The sequence below is a fragment of the Moschus berezovskii genome, chromosome 12 (genome assembly GCF_049115385.1).
Source record: "Moschus berezovskii isolate FMDL1 chromosome 12, NW_MosBer_1.0, whole genome shotgun sequence".
Lineage (NCBI taxonomy): Eukaryota > Metazoa > Chordata > Mammalia > Artiodactyla > Moschidae > Moschus > Moschus berezovskii.
Window position 1 is genome coordinate 63146042 of NC_142471.1, and position 23343 is coordinate 63169384.

The 23343-nt window shown below is 38.4% G+C and overlaps 1 protein-coding gene across 2 annotated transcripts in view; it reads left to right on the forward strand.

The window, feature by feature from the left end:
• Window positions 1–23343, forward strand: part of CC2D2B (coiled-coil and C2 domain containing 2B) — a 96578-nt gene that overhangs the window by 51282 nt on the left and 21953 nt on the right. For both annotated transcript variants that reach the window (XM_088842194.1, XM_088842195.1), the window contains 9 exons: window positions 1498–1590; window positions 5293–5384; window positions 8727–8897; window positions 10545–10641; window positions 11541–11650; window positions 15643–15739; window positions 19894–19992; window positions 21170–21352; window positions 21495–21692. In XM_088842194.1, the coding sequence (XP_088698320.1) occupies window positions 1498–1590; window positions 5293–5384; window positions 8727–8897; window positions 10545–10641; window positions 11541–11650; window positions 15643–15739; window positions 19894–19992; window positions 21170–21352; window positions 21495–21692 (1140 nt within the window). The remainder of the gene's footprint in view (window positions 1–1497; window positions 1591–5292; window positions 5385–8726; window positions 8898–10544; window positions 10642–11540; window positions 11651–15642; window positions 15740–19893; window positions 19993–21169; window positions 21353–21494; window positions 21693–23343) is intronic.

Below are 23343 nucleotides of genomic sequence, written 5' to 3' on the forward strand. Positions count from 1 at the left end.
CTCCGAGATAATAAATTTGTGTTGTCTGGAGCCACTAAATCTGTGATAATTTGTTCCAGCAGCAATAGTAAACTAAAACATTGATAAAGGACAGGCAGATATTATTGCCTCCTAATGTGATACAATATGAAATACACAGCACTACATGTTTGTTATACCCTTGTCAACAATGTTTTACCTGAATCAAATTAAGACTTTTTTTTTTTTTACTAGAAATATGAGGAATAGAGAAACAAGTTAAATAGCATCACAAGGAACCAGTCAGGCAAATATGAAATGTGGGACTACTGGCTCGGAAGTTCAAATGTTTTTCTGTTACATTTTGATCTCTTTAAAAAGCCATCATTTTTAGACTTAAATAGACATTTCTCCAAAGAAGACATACAAGTGGCCAACAAGTACATGAAGAGACAGATGCTCAATATTGTTTTATGTTCAGTTCAGTTCAGTAAGTTGTGCCCGACTCTTTGCAACCCCGTGAATCACAGCACGCCAGGCCTCTCTGTCCATCACCAACTCCCGGAGCTCACTCAAACTCACATCCATCAAGTCGGTGATGCCATCCAGCCATCTCATCCTCTCTCGTCCCCTTCTCCTCCTGCCCCCAATCCCTCCCAGCATTAGGGTCTTTTCCAATGAGTCAACTCGTCGCATGAGGTGGCCAAAGTATTGGAGTTTCAGCTTTAGCATCAGTCCTTCCAATGAACACTCAGGACTGATTTCCTTTAGGATGGACTGGTTGGACCTCCTTGTAGTCCAAAGGACTCTCAAGAGTCTTCTCCAACACCACAGTTCAAAAGCATCGATTCTTCAGCGATCAGCTTTCTTCACAGTCCAACTCTCACATCCATACATGACCACTGGAAAAACCATAGCCTTGACTAGACGGACCTTCGTTGGCAAAGTAATGGCTCTGCTTTTTAATATGCTATCAAGGTTGGTCATAACTTTCCTTCCAAGGAGTAAGCGTCTTTTAATTTCCTGGCTGCAATCAGCATCAGTGATTTTGGAGCCCAAAAATATTTCTTTTGTTTCTAATGATACCAGGTAAATGGACACATGAAGAATAGTTCTCAGTTGTCTTTACATCTTCTTACCATTTTCTCAATTGCAGTTTGTTTTCTCAGTCAGTACTTAGTTTTAAAAGATGAATGAAACTCCCCCTAGAAGAAAACAAAATATAACGGTTCTTCGCTAATTCTCAGAGAGAAAAATCTTAAAGAAACATTCTCTCCTCCCAATTCCAGAGTGTTGCCAATATCTCTTACAATTAAACTGAAATGAGTAGTTAATATTTCATTGCAGCATATCATATCTAAACTTTGTTACATTCAGGGAGTGAAACTAGGATATTACCCTAGTGGTCCAGTGGTTTAAGCTTCTGCACTTCCTGGGCAGGGGGCACAGCTTCGATCCTTGGTTGGGGGACGAAGATCCTGCATGCTGCATGGCATGGCCAAAAAAAAAAAGAAACTAATTTAATTTCTCTGCTTACAGGAATATGAAAGTCAGATAGAAAAGGATATGTCCATTTCAGATGTGAATTCTATTACTGCACAAAGGATTAATTCTGCCAATTTTCTGAAAAAGGTAACAACAACAAAATAATATTGTCAGTGTGTTTGAATTTACTTTTGTGAAAACTAGTCTGCTGGATGCATAGCATAGTACTATACTCTTCCCAGAGAGTCAGACGGGCAGACCTGGTTGCTCCTCACCTCTTTCTGATCACTAAGGGGTTTTCTGTTCCATTCAGACTTCTTTTTCAGAGTTAGTTATCAACCATCTGTAAATGAACACAGTTGACATGTATTATTGATGCAACAGTTACTTCAGTTGACAGCAAACTCATTATTAGAGCATATTCCAACTTTTTCTGTTTACACCCATCTCTTCTTGACTGACCCTGAAAATTCACTTTGAGAAGTACACCAGCACTTTGCTAGATTCCCTAGTTTTATTAACAACTCATAATGCCGCACACCACAGCAGTTCAGGAGACAGTGGATGGAGGACCTGCTAGGAGACAGAAAATGGTAGAAAAAGACATACTTCAGATATTTACAGAACACCCTGCCAAAGCCTAAGCCAGGTTTGAGGTGGAATCCCTCAATCAGATTCACTCCTGATGTCTTTCCACTGACCCCTCATCCTTCCACCCTAAGCTTCCAGAGCAAAGGGACTATATCTATAGATCCATGATGCCCAGCACAGTACTCTTCACTCAGGAAATGTTGAGACACGTTTGAGCAGTTAATGAGGTTAGGAATAAAGCCAGAAGGCTGAGGAGATTTCTAAGACTTCTGCAAGAGTAGAATTGATAGCCCTTGCTATAGAGCACCAGAGAAGCCTTTCAGGATAACTTGAAAGCAGAGAGCTGTGGAAAGATCTAAGAGATACACACCAAATACCTTGTAAAGACAGGAGAGAAGTGACCTTGTGTGACGAGATGAGCCCTAGGCAGGGACGTGCAGACCTGTTCTGACCACCCCATTTGTCTTTGGGCAAGTTATCTATGCATCGAGTCCTGCTTTATTGTTTTATAAAAACAGACAATAAAAATGCCTGTCTTGCTTTTCTTCTGAAGTAAAATGATGAAACTGCAAGTACTGTGCTAGTTTGTACTCTGTTCCTCTGAGAGCATGGTGGAAATGCAGACCACTGTAGCTATCGTCTGTTTGAGCACTTCTTATTTATCATTGGCAGGTGTTTTCTCCCACTCACCCTTGCCCCTCCTACACCTTCTTTATTAACTCCATGTGTGTGTGCCAAGTCACTTCAGTTGTGTCCAACTCTTTGTGACCCTGTGGGGTGTAGCCCACCAGGCTCCTCTGTCCATGGGACTCTCTAGGCAAGAATACTCTCGTGGGTTGCCATGCCCTCCTCCAGGGTATCTTCCTGACCCAGGGATTGAACCCGCATCTCTTATGTCTCCTGTATTGGCTGGCAGGTTCTTTACCATTAGCACCACCTGAAAAGCCCTACTAGCTCCATATTTCTTTTAAAAAGAGTTGAGAGGTGATTTAATAATGAGATTTATGTCTTAGGAAATAAAGAGGTGTTCTTATAAGAAAAGGGAACACATACCCTACTCATCCCTTCTCTTCTTTTTGATGGATAAGGACCCCAGGAGGGAGGGTAGCAGAGGATCAGGAAGTTGGTAAGAGCGCAAGTGTCTGAGGATTCTGGAACTTCATGCAGGGTCCTGCAAAGGAGTGTCAAGAACATTTTGTGATTGTGTTCAGCTCCTTGTGAAGACTTCTTTGCTATATGGAGATAGTTTCACACTACAAATTGAAGGATAATGACTCTAATTATAGGTGCTGGAATCCTGGTTTGACATTGGAGGCCTCATAGGGCCACGGGTATTTAAATCTGACTGTGAGTTATGTGGGTTAAACTCCCTGCTGTGTTACTGGGGTCAGTGGTACCTGAGGTGAGGGTTGGAGCAGTAAAATCCCAGCAGTCTCATGGATTGCTAGATAAAGTTTTGCTGAAATATTTGCATCTAAGAGGCCTGTAGCTCCCCTCAATCTGTCCCTTCCATTAATTTACTCAATAAATATTTACTGAGCATCTGCTCTTAGTCATGAATTATACTAGAGATTGGAATTACAGCAGTAAACAAGAGAGACTAAAATCCTTGACCTCCTAGTCATTCTAGTCGGAGAAGTCAGATAATGAACAGAATATTAGTGTATTAGATTGTGATTTGTGCTCTAACAAGTACAGTTGGAAAAGAGCACAGGTGCGTGTGTGTGTGTGTGTGTTGGGATGTGGAGTACAATTTTAAATAAGATGATCAAGGAAAGTCCCTGAGAAGGTAACACCAACAAAGACCTGAAAGCTGAGGGAGCTGGAGTTGGAGCTCCAAAAAGTTAGGGTTTTCAGGGGAGAAGAACATCGCAGGCTGATGGAACCACATGTGAAAACTGAGAAAGGAATATGCGTCGCCTGTGGCAGGAACAGCAAGGAGCTCAGTCCCTGTGCTGCCCGTGGAGCAAAGGAGAGAGAGAGAGAATGGGAGAAGGGAAAGAAGGAAAGGGAGGGAGGGCTCAAGCACAGTAATGGGGTCAGAAGGGAGAGGGATGTGGTTCACCTTCAAGGCAAGCAGTTTGTTGCCCATACAGGCTTCCCTGGTGGCTCAGATGGGAAAGAATCTGCCTGCAATGGAGAAGACCTGTGTTCAATCCCTGGGTTGGGAAGATCCCTTGGAGAAGGGAATGGCAAACTACTCCAGTATTCTTGCCTGGGAAATTCCATAAACAGAGGAGCCTGGTGAGCTACATACAGCCCATGGGGTCACAGACTCACACACACACACACACACACACACACACACACACAGCAGAGTAATTCTTAGGAATTCTGTTTTTCCCATTCATTTTCCTATATAATTTAAGCAGATCATTAGTCTCTAGGTTGGACTTCCCAGGTGGTGCTAGTGGTAAAGAACCCTTCTGCCAATGCAGGAAACGTAAGAGATGCAGGTTCGATCCCTGGGTCGGGAAGATCACCTGGAGGAGAACATGTCAACCCACTCCAGTATTCCTGCCTAAAGAATCCCATGGACACAGGAGCCTTGTGGGCTACAGTCCATAGGGTTGTAAGGAGTCAGACAAAAGTGAAGCGACTTAGCACACGTTCACGTATACACAGTGTCTAGGTTACATTATCTCCAGGATGATTTGTGGCAGGACAGAAAGCAGAAATTTGCCTCAAGACAAGCTTCTTCCTGGGTTCATTTCTAAAAGTCTACACCTGATGTGAAGGATGGGATTAGAGTAGAAAGGGAGGAATTTCCTCAGACTAAGGAATTTCAGAGTCCTTAGAGGAACCAATTTCTGTGGGTTCTGCAAGCAGCACAGGCTTAGGGGAATGGCTCTGTTGAAGCACTGAATATCTTACCAAGGAGACAGAATGAGAATTTAAGATCAGAACAGAATGAACTCAAAGGACATACAGAAATGCGATGACATTTCTTTGTGGATTGAGATTTGTGTGAATACAAGTGACTGCTGTAAAAACACATTCACAGGTAGTCATCTTTGGTGAAGACTAATTCTGCCTATGTGAATACTCCAAGTTAGGTTGAAAAAGAGATGAGAGGGTCATAATGAGAGTGTTAGGAATGATTTTGATGATGGTAGGAAACAGAACCATACTTTCACTTATCTAATTCCCCTTCCCATTCCTTACTTACAAAAAGTAACAAAAGAATGACACCAGTAGCATTGTTTATACTTAATCTTAAAATATGAACTCTTCATTTCTTAAAAATATTTTTTGTAGATGAGAAGGTTGGTAATGAGAAGAATTGTCAAAGTTAGCAAATTTAACTTATCAGATATTGTGGCTGATTATGAAGAAATTGTATCTGCAAGGTATATTCTAAAATTATTATTATTTAAGTCTGAAATATAAAGCTATAAGCTTCAGAGTCCTCACATAAGTTCTCTTTTTATATTAATGTCAAAATCCAGTTACAAAGCATAAAATGAAATATAGTTATTTAAATATTTTTAATAATTTTAAAATTCCATTTTGGACATATCTGTATGATCTATATTTTCAATTGTATAGTATTTTAGTTTTTAACCCTCTTCTTGTGGCAAGGAAAAAAAAAAGCAAAACACCTTTGTCCCAAATTAGTTTTGCACATAGATCTCCCTGTCCTGGGACTGATTCTGGAAAAATCATTGGTGGTAGCACCATGCACTTAGCCTATAATCTCCCCCTTTCAAAACTGAATCCTCAGCAAGGACTGATATAAGGACTCTGTGATCCACACGCAGCTATGGGGGGAGCCTTTTGCTGAAGGAACTCAATTCTCATACTGTCCTATCTGTGAGACTTAAGGGTAGGGGACAGAAATTAGGGATGCTACATATCTGGGAAACCACTCTGGGGCACTTGCAGATTCTTAGTATTAACAGGAAGGTTTTAATTGGTTTAGGATGCTGAGATATATTTTGGGGGAGGGGTTTCTATTCTAAAATACACCTTGAAGTAATTCTTCTATGAGCACATGTTTTTAAATGAAAACTTATTTTTTAAAAATTTGTATTGGGGTATAGTTGATTTACAATGTTGTGCTAGTTTCTGCTGTACAGCAAAGTGAATCTGTTATACATATACATATATCCACTCTTTTTCAGATTGTTTTCCCATATAGGCCATTACAGAGTATTTAGTAGAGTTCTCTGTACTACACATTGGTCCTCATTAGTTATCTATTACGTAGTCGTATATAGTTGTGTGTGTGGTGATGGACCCGGGAAGCCTGGCATGCTGCAGGCCATGGAGACTGCAGTCAGGCATGACTGAGTGACCGAATCAAACTGACAGTGATGCATGTACGTCAATGATGAAATCTTATTTTTTAACTTTTCATTTTACATTGGAGTACAGGTGATTGGAAGGACTGATGCTAAAGCTGAAGCTGCAATACTTTGGCCACCTCATGCAACGAGTTGACTCACTGGAAAAGACTCTGATGCTGGGAAAGGTTGGGGGCGGGAGGAGAAGGGGACGACCGAGAATGAGATGGCTGGATGGCATCACCGACTCTGTGGACATGAGTTTGAGTGAACTCCGGGAGTTGGTGATAGACAGGAAGGCCTAGCGTGCTGTGATTCATGGGGTTGCGGAGAGTCGGACACGACTGACCGACTGAACTGAACTGAACTGAACAGGTGATTAACAAAGTTGTGTTAGTTTCAGGTGTACAGCAAAGTGATTCAGTTATATATGTATCTGTTCTTTTTCAAATTCTTTTCCTAATTAGCTTGTTACGGAATATTGAGCAGAGTTCCCTTTGCTGTACAGTAGGTCCTCGTTGTTTATCCATTTAAAATATAACAGTGTGTACATGTCAATCCCAAACTCCCTAACTGTCCCCCTCAACCCTTCCCTGCTCATAACCATAGGTTTGTTCTCTATGAGTCTGTTTCTGTTTTGTAAATAAGTTCATTTTTATCTTTTTTTGGATTCCACATAGAAATGATATTATACAACATTTCTTTCTCTGACTTACTTTCCTCAGTATGACAGTCTCTAAGTCCATCCATGTTGCTACAAATGACCTTATTTCATTCTTTTCAATAGCTGAGTAATATTCCATTATATATAGATTAAGAAACATATATAGATTAAGAAACATATATGTGTGTGTGTGTGTGTATATATATATATGCCACACCTTCTTAATCCATTCTCCTGTATATGGACATTTAGGCTGCTTCCATGTTTTGGCTATTGTAAACACACTGCAATGAATACTGGGGTGCATGTTCCCTTTCAGACCATGTATTTCTCTGGATGCATGCCCAGGAGTGAGGTTACAGGATGACATGGTAGCTCTGTTTTTAGTTTCTTAAGGAACTTCCATACTGTTCTCCATAGTGACTTCACAAATTTACATTCCCACCAACAGTGTAAGAGGGTTCTCTTCTCTTCCTGCCCTCTCCAATGTTTATAGTTTGTGAGTTTTTTGATGATAGACATTTTGACTGGTGTGAGGTGATATCTTCTTGCAGTTTTGATTTGCATTTCTCTAATAATTAGTGACTGAACTGAACTGAATAATTAACAATGTTGAACATCTTTTCATGTGCCTCTTGGCCATCTATATGTCTTCTTTGTTGAAAATGTCTGTTTAAGTCTTCTGCCCCTTTTTTGATAAAGTTGTTTTGATGATGTTAAGCATCATGGGCTGTTTATAAATTTTGGAGACTAATCCCTTGGTCACATAATTTCAAATATTTTTCCCAATCTGTGAGCTGTCTTTTCATTTAGTTTATTGTTTCCTCTCCTGTGCAAAAACTTTTTAATTTAATTAGGTCTCATTTGATTATTTTTGTTTTTCCATTTCCATTACTCTGAGAGAGGGATTAAAGAAGATGTTGCTGCAATTTATGTCAGGAGTGTTCTGCCTATGTTTTCCTCTAAGAGTGTTATAGTGTACAGTCTTACATTTAGGTCTTTAATCCATTTTGAATTTATTTTTGTGTATGATGTCAAAGAATGTTCTAATATCATTTTTTGCAAGTAGCTGTCCAGTTTTCCCAGCACCATTTATTGAAGAGACTGTCTTTCCTTCATTGTATAGAGTCTTGCCTCCTTAGATTAATTGACCATAAGTACATGTGTTTATTTCTGGGCTTTCTGTCCTGTTTCATTGATCTGCATTTCTATTTCTGTGCCAGTACTATGCTTTTTTGTGTGTGCCATGCTGTTTTGATTATTATAACTTTGTAGGGTAGTCTGAAGTTTTTATTTTCAGTCTTTAGAGGAAAACAAGTGTGACCATAAAGTTATAATTCCATATAATTTTGTGTTTCCATATAGGTTTGTGTTGCCAGGAGTTGCAGCACTTATAACTAACTCCTACTCAGAACTATGTAGAAAATGATCAAGAGAATGATTCCTAAAAAAATGAATAATCTTTTGAAATAGCATCATGTTTCATGGGATTACCTCTCCATGCCCTATCTCTTCTTGGACCATGTACCCAAAGAACATGAAGCAATCAGATGCTCTCTTAAAACAGAATCCCTTCTACACTCAGAAAAAGATTATTTTCTTGGGCCTAAGATAACTCTGTCTCCTCTACACAGTAAAGAGAACATGGTTCAGAATAATGACCTTATTTATAATAAATTTTAAAAATCGTTATCTTGCAAATCTTAAGTTATTTTATATCAATCTGATTGACCACTTTTTAGCCAGTTGACATATGCAGTTTGTAAGCTTCTTGAACAACGAAGAAAGTTAAAGCCTCAGAGGAAAGAAAGGAAAAAAGTGGCAGCACAGACTATCTGTGATAGAGAGATTAAGATTCTTATCAGAATACTGAGAGCTTATAATATTCCTACAAGGAAAGCAACAGTTAATAGGTAAGGCAATTGCACCAATTTTTGGACAAAAAACGTCTTGAATGTAAATTTCTAAATGGTCTTTTTAATAAAACTTTGCACTTTATTGATGCTCTACATACAAAAGCTGAATGAGAGTTGAAATCTTCATTTGAATAGTCAAATTTAACTGTCATTGCTATGCAGTAAAAATTTGCAGAAGTTTTAGATGCCTGAAGTATCTTTAACATGTATATTTTGGGTGCTACATTAAATAAATGCCTTCTGTCCATATTCCCTATTTTGAAAACTTAAGCAGCTATTGCCAATTATACTGTCCACTCACAGTGTTGGAAGTAGAATAGTAGAATACAGGAGAGAATAGGCTCCATTTTGGACTTGTCATTTTAGGTGACTTCTATAAAAATCAGATCTTACCATTTCTTTTGCAGGCACTCAGAATGATGTGTTTTATCTGTGTTTCTTGGGCAGAGGTTATGTGGGGTCAGAATGGTCAAATGAAGTCATCCTGAATATTTAGTATATCCTCAATATCAAGTGTCATATGTTTAATCTCATATATAATTTATATATTGTGAATATTTCATACCCAGGTACCTCAGAAATACTGAGTATCCCTCTCTATCTACATCTAACACAGGTGTGCTCTACTTGCTTATTTTATGTTTATCCCGTGAATTCTACCTATGAGAAACATTTTGCTTACTAGCTACTAATCTACAGTTAAAACCTCTGAAAGATTTTACCTATGTTTTGTAAATATGATTTTATTTATGATACACTTGATATTCTCAAAACAAATGCACATTTCAAGGCTGTTTTGTGAAACAAGGACATTTTAAAATTACTACCATTTTCTACAATATTAGGGCTTATTGGTCTTCCCTTGGAGCTCAGCTAGTAAAGAATCCACCTACAATGGCGGAGACCTGGGTTCAGTTCCTGGGTTGTGAAGATTCCCTGGAGAAGGGAAAGGCTACCCACTCCAGTTATCTGGCCTGGAGAATTCCATGGACTATCTAGTCCATGGGGTTGCAAAGAGTCAGACACGACTGAGTGACTTTCACTTTCTGCAATAATTAATCTATAAAAGAAAGAATACTGTAACACCAAAAATAGGAATAATATAGTTCCAAGTATTACCTATCCTATTTTTCCCTTTTTGCTGAGGATCAGTGAAGACTTTACTACAGACTGGTTCCCATCCATAGCTCAGCACTGAGGAGCTACTACCCTTTCAGAGGAGTGCTTATCACATATTTATCTCTAAGTGAAGTCGCTCAGTCGTGTCTGACTCTTTGCCATCCCATGGGCTGTAGCCTACCAGCCTCCTCTGTCCATGGGATTTTCCAGGCAAGAGTACAGGAGTGGGTTGCCATTTCCTTCTCCAGGAGATCTTCCTGACCCAGGGATCGAACCCAGGTCTCCTGCATTGTAGGCAGACGCTTTACCGTCTGAGCCACCAGGGAAGATTTATCTCTAACCATCTATGATATGAAGATCCAAAGCAAACTGTAAGATCCAGGGTAACTGACTTACCTATCTCTATAAGCATAAGCAGAAACCCAACAACACTGCACATAAACATAAGCAAAAACACACCTACTCGCACCAAAACAAATATTGAAATTAATTGAAATGTATGTCTGTATATTGTTTTTCCTGAAGGTCCTTGGATATGCCTACTTGTTTGATATCATCCATGTCTCGCCTCAGACATAAAGAAACAATCAAATCATTAGCCTCAGATGAACTCTTAAATGAGGTAAGTACTTAACACTTCTCTAAAGTGCAGTTTTGATCATGTATTCCCTGAATGGCAGCTGGCCCCTAACTGGACTGTCCATCGCTACTCTCTTGGGCTTCTAGTTTACTCTCCATAACACAGTGGTGGTGATATTTACAAAATGTAATTCTAACCATTTCATTCTTTACTACCCTGTCCTCAGGGTCTACGGAATAAAATGCAAGCTCCTCAGAAAGTCTACCAAAATCTGTATTTATCTGGTTCTTATCTGCCAATCAGTCTGCCACATTTCTCTCCACCCCACTGCGATATATCACACTACTGCGTTCTAGAAGTCCTCCATTCTTGCCCTTTCCTTTGCCTGGAATGGCCACCATACTTCACGTTCATGTGTTACTGGCCACATGAATTGCTATTTAATGTTTCAAAGCTCAAGCCCACGCAGTGTGTTCTCTGTGAATTCTCTTTGTCCTCGCCCCCAAAAGTTTAATCATTCTCTCTCCTGAGTAACTATTACATCCTGAATATATTTCTTATGTTTCATTGCCATTATTTGCTTAATTGTTTGTTTTCTCCTGACAGACTTAAGATAAAAATCCTTAACAATATCCATGTAATGGCAACCCACTCCAGTGTTCTTACCTGGAGAATCCCAGGGACGGGGGAGCCTGGTGGGCTGCCGTCTATGGGGTCGCACAGAGTCGGACACGACTGAAACGACTTAGCAGCAGCAGCAAAATCGTACCTGATATTAAATAGGATGAAATCTTAATTGAATGAATGAATAAATAAATAATGGTTGTTTGAAAAACTAGAAAAAGCAAACCATCTAGTTATCAGCCAGTAACTAACTTCTACCTTTTATCAACTGTATAAAATATTACAAAAACCTAGTCAGTGCTTATCATGTGTTTCAGGATACTGTACGCCCCTTTGTGGAAGTTTCCTTTCAGCACACTGTATACCAAACCAGCATTGCCAGTGGATCTCATCCGTGCTGGAACGAAGAAATTAAAGTAGATTTTATGTAAGTTGGAGTCCATTTTTCCTTAACTTCTAAAATAAACCAATAACAGAATTATTTTCTTGAGTCATCTATTAAAAATAATGATTGATACAGGCTTCATTTTTAAGTTTTTAAATTATGAAGTGTGTTTACATAGATAATGTATGCGTGTGTGCTAAGTCGCTTCAGTCATGTCTGACTCTTTGACCCTGTGAACTGTAGCCCACCAAGCTCCTCTGTCCGTGGGATTCTCTAGGCAAGAACAGTGGAATGGGTTGGCCTGCCCTCCTCCAGGGACTCTTCCCGACTCAAGAATTGAACTCGAGTCTCCTGTGGCTCCTGCACTGCAGGTGGATTCTTGACCACTGAGTCAGCAGGGAAACTCCTGTATAAGTATATGTAAATATAAGTTCTGAGGGAAAATGAATATTTGTGTATCTACCATTTAGCTTTAAAAATGGAGTGTTACCAGTAACTTTGAAGGCTCTGCTGTGCCAATACCTAACTGTATCCCCTTCCTCTCTCCCCGGAGATAACAGCCATGTTACCCTTGTGTTTATCCTTCCCTCTCTTTATGATTTTAAATCATAGATATTCATCCCTAGCTATGTTTTATTTATTTATGGATGCTTTTTGACTGTATATAAATTGAATTATCTTTTGCAACCTGTTTCTTTTCTCTTCATTGTTTTGAGAGATTTATCCATATTCATAATTATTCCTTCCTTCATTTTCACTTCGTTATAGTATTCCACTGTGTTAAAATGCCAAAATTCATTTATTCTTTATCCTGTTGATGCACATTTGCCTGGTTTTAGTGTTTTGCTGTTATGAATAGTGTTACCCTGAACATTCTTGTACTTGTTGTCTGGAACACACATCTAAGAGTTTCATTTTAAGACAGTAGTTCTCAGGCTATTTTGTGCACTGAGATCTCCTGTATGACTTCTTTAAACAAATTGCTGGGCCCAACTCCATAGTGTCTAATTCAGTAGCTCTAGAGTAGGGCTGATACATAATTCCATTTCTAACAAGTTCCAGGTGTTACTGATGCTACTAGTCAGGAGACACTTTGAGACCCTCTGCTCCAGAATCCATATCCAGGAGTGGAATTGCTTCAACTTTACTATGTAATGTCAATTTTTTCCCCAAAGTGATTGTACCAATATACACTCTCAGTATAAAAGTTCCTATTGTGCCACATCTTAAATAATATTTAATATTTTTTAAATTAATTTTTCTAATATGGTGGATCTAAAGTGATATTCTTACTGTGATTTAATTTACATTCCTGGATTTCTAATGAAATTGAGTTTCTTTTTCTTCCATTTTAAACAAATTGATAGACTTTATCATTTTTAGAGAGTTTAGGTTCCTAGTAAAATTGAGCAGAAAGCAAAATTCTTACATATCCTCTCCCTTCAACACACACACATACACACACACAGCTTCCCTAAGTGTCAGTATGGTACATTTCTTATGAAACGGACCAGTGGTGACATATTATGAGACAAAGTCCACAGTTTACATTAGAATTCATTTTTTGTGTGTATACTCAGTTGCTTCAGTCATGTCCAACTGTTTGTGACCCTATGGACTATAGCCCACCAGGCAAGAATACTGGAGTGAGTTGCCATGCCCTCCTTCAGGGGATCTTCCTGACCCAGGGGTTGAACCTGTGTCTCCCACATCTCCTGCAGTACAGGTAGATTTTTTACCACTAGTGCCACCTGGGAAGCCTTGTATGTTCTATGGGTTTTGACAAGAATATCAAGGAGAGATAAGAAAACCTTCCTCAGTGATCAATGCAAAGAAATAGAGGAAAACAATAGAATGGGAAAGACTAGAGATCTCTTCAAGAAAATTAGAGATACCAAGGGAACATTTCATGCAAAGATGAGCACAATAAAGGACAGAAATGGTATGGACCTAACAGAAGCACAAGATGTTAAGAAAAGGTGGCAACAATACACGAAGAACTATACATAAAAGATCTTCATGACTCAGATAATCACAATGGTGTGATCACTCACCTAGAGCCAGACATCCTGGAATGCAAAGTCAAGTGGACCTTAGGAAGTATCACTATGAACAAAGCTAGTGGAGGTGATGAAATTCCAGTTGAGCTATTTCAGATCCTAAAAGATGATGCTGTGAAAGTGCTGCATGCAATATGCCAACAAATCTGGAAAACTCAGTAGTGGCCATAGGACTGGAAAAGGTCAGTTTTCATTCCAATCCCAAAGAAAGACAATGCCAAAGAATGCTCAATCTACCACACAATTGCACTCATCTCACATGCTAGCAAAGTAATGCTCAAAATTATGCAAGCTAGGCTTCAACTGTACATGAACCAGGAACTTCTAGATGTTCAAACTGGATTTAGGAAAGGCAGAGGAACCAGAGATCAAATTGCCAACATCCGTTGGATCATCAAAAAAGCAAGAGAGTTCCAGAAAAATATCTACTTTTGCTTTATTGACTATGCCGAAGCCTCTGACTGTGTTGATTACAACTAACTGGAAAATTCTTCAAGATGTGGGAATACCAGACCACCTTACCTGCCTCCTGAGAAATCTGTGTGCAGGTCAAGAAGCAACAATTAGGACTGGACATGGAACAATAGACTAGTTAATAGGGAAAGGAGTCCATCAAGGCTTGTACAATACAATTGTCATCCTGATTATTTAACTTATATGCAGAGTACATCAGCAAAATGCCAGGCTGGATGAAGCACAAGTTGAAATCAAGATTTCCTGGAGAAATACCAATAACCTCAGATATGCAGACACCACCCTTATGGCAGAAAGCGAAGAAGAACTAAAGAGTCTCTTGATGAAAGTGAAAGAGGAGAATGAAAAAGTTGGCTTGAAACTCAACATTCAGAAAACTAAGATCATGGCATCTGGTCCCATCACTTCATGGCAAATAGATGGGGAAACAATGGAAATGGTGAGAGACTTTATTTTGGGGGGCTCCACAATCACTGCAGATGGTGGGTACAGCCATGAAATTAAAAGACGCTTGCTCCTTGGAAGGAATGTTATGACCAACCTAGACAGCATATTAAAAAGCAGAGACATTACTTTGCCAACAAAGGTCTGTCTAGTCAAAGCTATGGTTTTTCCAATAGTCATGTATGGATGTGAAAGTTGGACTATAAAGAAAGCTGAGTGCCGAAGAATTGATGCTTTTGAAATGTGGTGTGGAGAAGCCTCTTGAGAGTCCCTTGGACTGCAAGGAGATCCAACCAGTCCATCCTAAAGGAAATCAATCCTGAATATTCATTGGAAAGACTGATGTTGAAGCTGAAGCTCCAGTACTTTGGCCAGCTGATGCGAAGAACTGACTCATTGGAAAAGACCCTGATGCTGGGAAAGACTGAAGGCAGGAGGAGAAGGGGATGACAGAGGATGAGATGGTTGGATGGCATCACCAACGCAATAGACACGAGTTTGAATAGGCTCCAGGAGTTGATGATGGACAGGGAAGCCTGGTGTGCTGCAGTCCATGGGGTCGCAAAGAGTCGGATATGACTGAACAACTGAACTGAACTGAACCACACTCCAGTATTCTCGCCTGGAGAATCTCATGAACAGAGGAGCCTGGTGAGTTACATTCCATAGGGTCACGAAGAGTTGGATATGACTGAAGAAACTTAGCATGTGTGCACACCTGGGTATGTGCCCATAAGTGGGACTGCTGGGTCATATGGCAAATCTATTTTTAGATTTTGAAGGGACCTCCATACTGTTCTCCATAGTGGCTGTACCAGTTTACATTCCCACCAACAGTGTAGGAGGGTTCCTTTTTCTCTACATCCTTTCCAGGATTTATTGTCTGTAAATTTTTTGATACTGAGTCTAATGAAAGATAACAGTCATCTTGAAAACACATAGCTTTTCTTAGCTTACACTTTGTAAAAGAAAATAACACAGGTAATTTTATAGTCCTTTGTGAATAATGATTTTATAAAATCAATTAAACATCTGAATATGTTTTCTTATTTACAGCTTACCAGGACATGATTGTAACTCCTCAAGTTTATCTAAAATAAAAGATAATATATATATCAACATTTTTGATGAAATGATTATTGAAAAGCATGAGGTAAAGTAGAATAATTCTAATAATCAATGTTGAAATAATTCTAGGTTCAGACTGAATGAAGTCTGTGAACATATTTGTTAATTTGCTTTTAGATGCAGTATCTATTTACAACATTTTCTAAAAAAGACATGGAGCAACATGAAATAAAATCAGACATGTGACAGGTCTGTTCAAAAATAATAGAGATGTAACCACACATAGAAAGAGGAGGGATAAGTATACCAAGAATTTGGGGAAACTAGGTTTCTGCAATTGAACATTATATCTATGTGTGAACTTCCTGGTAGCCAAGCTTTAGCATATTTTCAAGGTTTGCTGCACTAAGCATATTTGCTATGGTATATACTATGAATTATACTTAATGTATATACTGTGGTACAAGTATGTACATTAAGGTGCTTTACATTGTTTACTGAGATGAAAGGTAGATCTCAAAAGCAATGGCTATGAACTGAAGACAGGAATCAGGGGTACTGGTAGCTTTTTTCAAACTTTAGCCCTTCCCCAGATTCAAGTGCACAGCTGCAACACACCCAGGGCTTAGAAACTGAATACCATGGCTTCCTAGTTGGCATGTGATCACTGGAATCTCAATATTGTCTATTATGACCCTGAACTCCCTGGCATTTGTTCTTCTTAGAAGAAAAGAGAGATCAGATTAAAATGGGAGCCAGAATATATTGCATTTTCTTTTGCAAGGTTTTTACATTTCTAAACTGGACTGTCTGCAAGAGGACCGTTCAATGAATTTTCTTAGTCAAGAAATGCCTCATGTTCACCTTTGTTGTGGTGGGTGTTCAGTCAATAAGTTGTGTCCGACTCTTTGTGACCCCATGGACTCCAGCACACCAGGCTCCCCTGTCCTTCACTATCTCCCAGAGTTTGTTCAGATTCATGTCCATTGAGCTGGTGATGCTATCTAACTGATGCCATTATTTCTTGGCAGTAAGCCAACATGATCCATAATTATGACAGCAAGGGAAAGGTGGTTGATGGAAAAGCACAAAATGAAGCAGAAAGCAAGACAGTATATGGGAAAAACCACAATGAATTGTCCTTTTTATCTCCCTTCTTTTTTCCTAGCTCCTTACTTCAGCCCAGGTTAATAGTGTATAACTTTAATATTAGCAGAAATTTTGAGTTTTTGGATTTAAATCACATTAACATAAATAATTTAAGGTCTTATTCTACCTTCTACTCACAAAACCTCCACCTCGCTGAATTTTCTGGAAGCCTCCGAGGAGTCCTCGTATATGTGCTTAGACATGACTGTTAGCCATAGTCGTCAGTATGTGTGTTCTTTTGGCTCAGCCCCCAGAGCGCTCAAAGCCACCTGAAAGAAGCTCACCACCACCACTGCTGACATTGCCCCTGATTACACAGATGCCACCATCTGTGCCACGGGTGTTATCCCCCCAGTTATCCCTGAGCCCAAAGCTGTCAAACTTCAGAATGCTCAAGAGGCACTGGATTCTGTACAGACATGGACAGAACGGGCCTGTTTTCTCTGAATCCATACCACATATTGTGTATCTAGACTCTAAAGCAATAGTGTTTGTACACAAAATCTCACAGTAGTAGAGCTTCTCCAGCCACTGACCCTAATCATCAGGGGCCAGACCAAGGACAAGGGACCTAGTGGGGTTCAGTGTGCACCAGCCCTTTCCATGTCTTCATTATCCTTTCTCTTCTTGATTCTTAAACTCAAACCAACTGCTCTCATCTTCCCTAATTACAAGTAAAAATCAGTGGATATAAGTATATACTAGTCCTATGGGGCGGTTTGTTGCCTATGCCAGTCTTAACTCAAACAAGCAACATGCCTATCCCAAGAACTATTCTCTTAACACCTTTCCCATATTCCCCCTATTTCAACACTTTGGCTGATTAAATGAAAAACGTAAATGGCTAAGTGAAGTGAGTTATAGACTAAATGCCAGTGGGGTTAGTGGTGTTGGTGGTAAATGCGAAACCCTTTTTTGCCCAATACCCCACTACACACACTGTCTCTTTTTTTAAAATAGCATTATTGAGGATTAGTTGGCATATAGTAAGCTGCACATAAAGTGTGTATTTTGACAAATTTGACATATATGTATATATATACATGAAACCATTATCAAAGTCAAGACAATGGATACAGGCATCACTCAAAGGTTTTCCTCTGTCCTGTTAGAATACCTCCATCCTTCCCTTCCCTCCTCCCACCCCAGGAAACGATTCATCTGCTTCCAGTAACTATAGTTTATATTTTCTGGAATTTTATAGAAATGGTATTATATAGTTTTCACTCTTTTTTTCCTTGGCCTGGCAGCTTTCATTCAGGGGAAAAAAAAATTATTTTTAGATTTGTCTATGTTGTGTTATTTATCAAATAGTTCATTACTTTTTATTGTATAGTGGTAGTCTATTGAAGTGTATTGAAATACATTGTATTATATGTTTAAATATTCACCTGTTGATGGACAAGTGGGTTTTCTACGGCGGGGGTGGCAGGGCTATTATAGATAAAACAACCATGAGGATTTCTGTAGAAGTCTTACATACAGATGCTTTAATGGGGGGTGGGGGGCGGTAAATCCATAGGAGTAAAATGACTAGCTCATATGGTAAGTGGATATTTAAGAAACAAACAGTTTTTTCAAAGTGATTGTACCATTTTTTATTTGCACCAGCACTGTATGAGACTTCTAGTTCTTTCACATTCTTACAAACATGTAGTCAGACTTCAAAATTTTAGCCATTCTAACAAGCCTGTGGTTGTATCTCATTATAGTTTTAATTTGCATTTCCTAATGACTAGTGATGTTGGATGGCTTCCCTGGTGGTTCAGATGGTAAAGAATCTGCCTGCAATGCAGGAGACCTGGGTTTGATCCCTGGGTTGGGGAGATCCCCTGGAGAAGGGAATGGGAACCCATTCTAGTATTCTTGCCTGGAAAATTCCATAGACAAAGGAACCTGGTGAGTCGCAAACAGTCAGACACGATTGAGCAACTAACACCACACGATAATGTTGAGCATTTTTTAATGAGTTGCTCTTGGTGTCCTGTTTTTTAGCTCTGATTTTATAACTCTTTATTAGAGTTACAGGGCTTCCCAGGTGGCGCTAGGGGTAAAGAACCTGCCTGCTAATACAGGAGACATAAGAGACTCAAGTTCCATCCCTTGGTAGGGAAGATCCCCTGGAGGAGGGCATAGCAACCCACTGCACCGTTCTTGCCTGGAGAATCCTCACGGACACAGGAGCCTGGAGGGCTACAGTCCATTGGGTCACACAGAGTCAGACACGACTGAAGCAACTTAGCACACACACACACACACACTGTTAAGATTATATTCCTTCTTCATGAATTGATTCCTCTATTATTATGAAATATTCCTCTTTATCCCTGGTTACATTTCTTAATTCTTAAAGCTACTTTGTATGTTATAAATATAGTCATTTCGGCTTTCTTTTCATTGGTGTTTGTATGTATGGTGTATCTTTTTCTTTCTTTCCTTCTTATTTTTTCTTTTAACCTGTGTCTTTATATGTAAAATGAGTTTACTTTAGACAGTGTATAGTTGGGTCTTCCTTTTTTATTCATTTGTAACAATCTATCTTTTAATGAATGGGTATTTATGTTTTGTGTATTTACTGACTTGGCTGGGTTCCATCTTCCTGTTTGCTTTATGCTTGTCCCATCTGTTTTTTGTTCTTTTTTTCTTCCCTTTTTTGGATTAACAGAGTACTTTTATTATTCTACTTTATTTTCACTATTGGCTTATTAGCTGTACTTCTCTTAATTGTTGCTCTAGGTTTTATTATATATTATTGCACTTATCACAGTCTATAATATGCCACTGCACATATAGTGTAAGAACAGGATATCATTACACTTCCATTTCTACTCCTATGCTTTGTGTTAGTGTTATTTTATCATATATTTTGCTTTTACATATGTCATAAACTCTGCAACAGGTCATTATTATTGCTTTAAATAGTCAATTATCTTTTAAAGAAATTTTTGAAAGTGAGAAAAAATCTTTTCTATTTACTCTTTGGTTTCGTTTTAAAATGAAAGAGAATTTATTATACTTACCTGCAAGTTTGTGTGAAGTTATTCATCACATGATATAGAATAGTAATAGAAAACTTATTTATTTCAATAGGATCGCTGTTTCAAGAGCTGCAGTGGTCATTCATATACAAGAAAGAATTGGCTTGGATCCATTGTCTTCCCTTTCTCTGCTCTCCTACAACAATCTGAGGTAACTGAAAGTGATTCTTTGCTAATTCTAAATTTTTGTCTCTGGCTAATAGAAACACTGTTTTCTTTGAGTCAGATTTTGATTGGCAGGTTGATAAGTCAGTTGAAATGATCCTGTATGCAAGTGCCTCTTAGGTGTTGCAGTATTTAAAGATTTTAGCCGTCTCTAGGAGATACCCGCAAATTTATTTCATATATTTTTAGTGTTCATTGATGAAGAAAAGGACAGCGAACAGTAGGTCTTAAAGTAACATTCATATTTGTTTACAATAGTTAAATAATTCAAGATTCATACATTTTCTGAATAATGACATTGCTTCGTAAGCATGGGTTCCATGATTCTATGCAATCACAGCATGTCGTGAGGGAGCACGTTACAAATACAAGTGCTGCAAATAAAGAGCAATGGAGATTTTAAATTGTTGGAGGTATAGGGCTTCCTGTTATAAATCTCTGCAGTTACTTCTCAGTCTCAGGCTAGATGCTAGGATAGAGAAGTAGTTAAGAACGTGAGCTTCAAAGGTAGACTAATCTGCATTGTAATCCTGGCTCTGCCACTCATTGGTTTTGTGACCTGTCACAAATTCCTCACATGCCCTGAACTCATTTCCTTATCTATAAGACGGAGATTAGTGAATAATGTGATCTATATCAAGCACTTGGAAGAATGCCTTTACATAGTAGGTGCTCAATAACTATTAATATTAGTGATGTTATTATTAGTAGTAGTTATTATTTTAAATTATCTCCTCACACACACACACACACACATACACACATACTCCTTCCTCCAGTGGACTTCGGGTCATCTCTCCTTCTGTTCCATTTTTTTTCTCTTTCCAGACCCAGTGTAAAATGTAACATGGTCTTTTAGCGTTTAAATTCGATTCTCTAAGAGTTTCTATCACTCTGGTATGTTAACTTGCTTCCTCATTTCATCCCTTTCTTACTTCTGCCTTTTCCACATACTACATTTTACAGAGGGATCCAGGGTATCAAGGTTGCTTGTGAGCAGATCATCATGGAAAACTTTATCATTCTTTGCAAATCCCTATTAGTCGAATTAGCATGAACCCATGCAAGCCTGTTTCCTGCAATGGAGAAGACTGAACTGAGCTATCTTTGACTGATGTTTATTTTCATCATTCAGAATCCATTCTGTTCATATACTCTTTCAGATTAGTGGAACATTTCAAGTAAATATTCCACCTGTTTTGCTTGGGTATACTTGGAGTAAGACTTATGTGTCTCCTAAAGAAGATTATAATGGACAGAATTTAAAAGAATGTACCTTCTTAAATATTTTTGCTACTATTGAACCTCAAATATCATATGCCATCTATAGTCCAGAACTAGACAAGGTAGGCTTTCTACTGAATTATTTTCAGATATACTATCAAAGGAGTGTTAATTTCAAAGATGACAAAAATGGATGTTGGTTCTTGATATTTTCCTGTGGGAACAACATGGTAGCAAGTTGAAATATTTTAAACTTGATTCTAGTTTTCAGATCAAATAGACATTTTGGAGAGAGCACGGATTTTTACAAAAAATTGTAAGGCATTATTTCCTAATCGAAGAATCACCACTACTGTTTTTAATGATGAAGGGAGACAGATCTTAGTAATAAGATACATCAAGGCATTGAATCCACCTCAACAACTCCTGGATATGTTTCTTCGTGATTCTAATGCAACACTTGTAAGTGATATTTATGTTAGTAACTTTATTGAGATATTCACATACCATACAATTTATCCTTCTAAAGTATATAATTCAGTGGTTTTTAATATATACACCAAGTTGTACAGCCACAGTAAATTTTAGAACATTTTGATCACTCTAAATTTATATTTATTTTAATTGGTTTACTTTTTAATGTTAACTTTGAGTAAAACTTTCTTATTAAAATTGCTTTATCTTCGGAGACAGTTTCCTGAGAGATACCATCTGTGTTGCAATGTGTGTTCCTAAGTGCACAGTGGAAGGAAACATTTCCTCCTGCTGCCCTTCACTCTGCCCGCTTGTACTGAAGGTCACTGTTGCCACATCACTCCATGTGACCATACCAACTTCATAATCTTTCTGTCAGACTTTGAAAAATGACGCAGAAAAATTCCTTTGATTTTCAGGCAGAATTGAAAGTTGTATTACTAAAGAGATTGTGTCCTTCTAAGGATTGCTTCTTGTTGTAAAGAGGCTATGTTATCTTTTGCTCTGTAAACTGCCAACATAATACTTCTCACCTTGTGTGGCTTTATGCATATCTGTTATTTACCAGCTGACAAAAGAGACATGTACAGGTGTTCATTATGAACTCAGAGGAGGAGATAGCTTCTTCCACTCTGAGAAAGGAAAATGTGAAATCAGAAATCTAGTCTCCCCTTTAAGGAAAAAAAAAAGCTTTGCTTAAAGGACACCTATGAAAAATCACTTATACCTTTTATTTATTCAGGCCCGATTGACTCCTTAGAATACTTATATTAATCATCCAGTATGAAGCTCTCACCTGAATTCTTTAAGCTAAAATCAGAAGTCCTAATTTAGATCACACTTTACTTACTACACTCTGCTTTTGGGTTTCTTCTTGCCTGTTTCCTGATACCAAAAGTCTAAGGAGATAATAATGCTCTCAGATTTCTTTTAAAGATAGTCTTTGTCTTTTTAAAAAAGAAGTATAAACCCTAGCTCTTTTACTTATCAGTAATTGTGAGCCATGTTTAATTAATTGCCTGAAGTCTGAAGCATGATTAGTGTAGGAAGGCATAGTAGTGCATATATGGTAGCTACTGTAAATCAGTGAAAATGTTGGCGAACTTTCTGTGTTAACTCTATTCTGAGTCCTTATCTCTAGCCCTGTAGGGGTAGCAATCCACCACAGAAGTTCTGTTGTTTGTAAAAATAGGCTGCACCAATATCTTCTTGCTGCAGCAACTTATAACTGGATTTTATTAATAAAAATAATTCTGATGGATTTTGAACCTAACAGAAAATCAAACTTCTGCTACTCTTCTACACCTTTTTTTCAATTTTCTTAAACAGTTGTATTTTAAAGTATACACGTAATGTATCACATTTAAAATTTTAATTCATTATAGTGAAATGTAATGATAAATATACATGGTCTGGAGTCATGCTAGCTCGGGCTTATGCCCAGAGACTCGTATGTTGTGTTAGTGTGTGTGTCAGTGTGGGCAGGTTATCTTAGCACTCTAAGCTTGTCTCTTCTTTTGTAAAATAAAATTAATAATAGTGTGTATTTCAGAGGCTTGTAGGACATACTAAATTTGGTGACAGTGCGTGAAAGCACTGTGCTTGGTGTTGGGCATGTAGTGTGCTCTTAACAAATCTT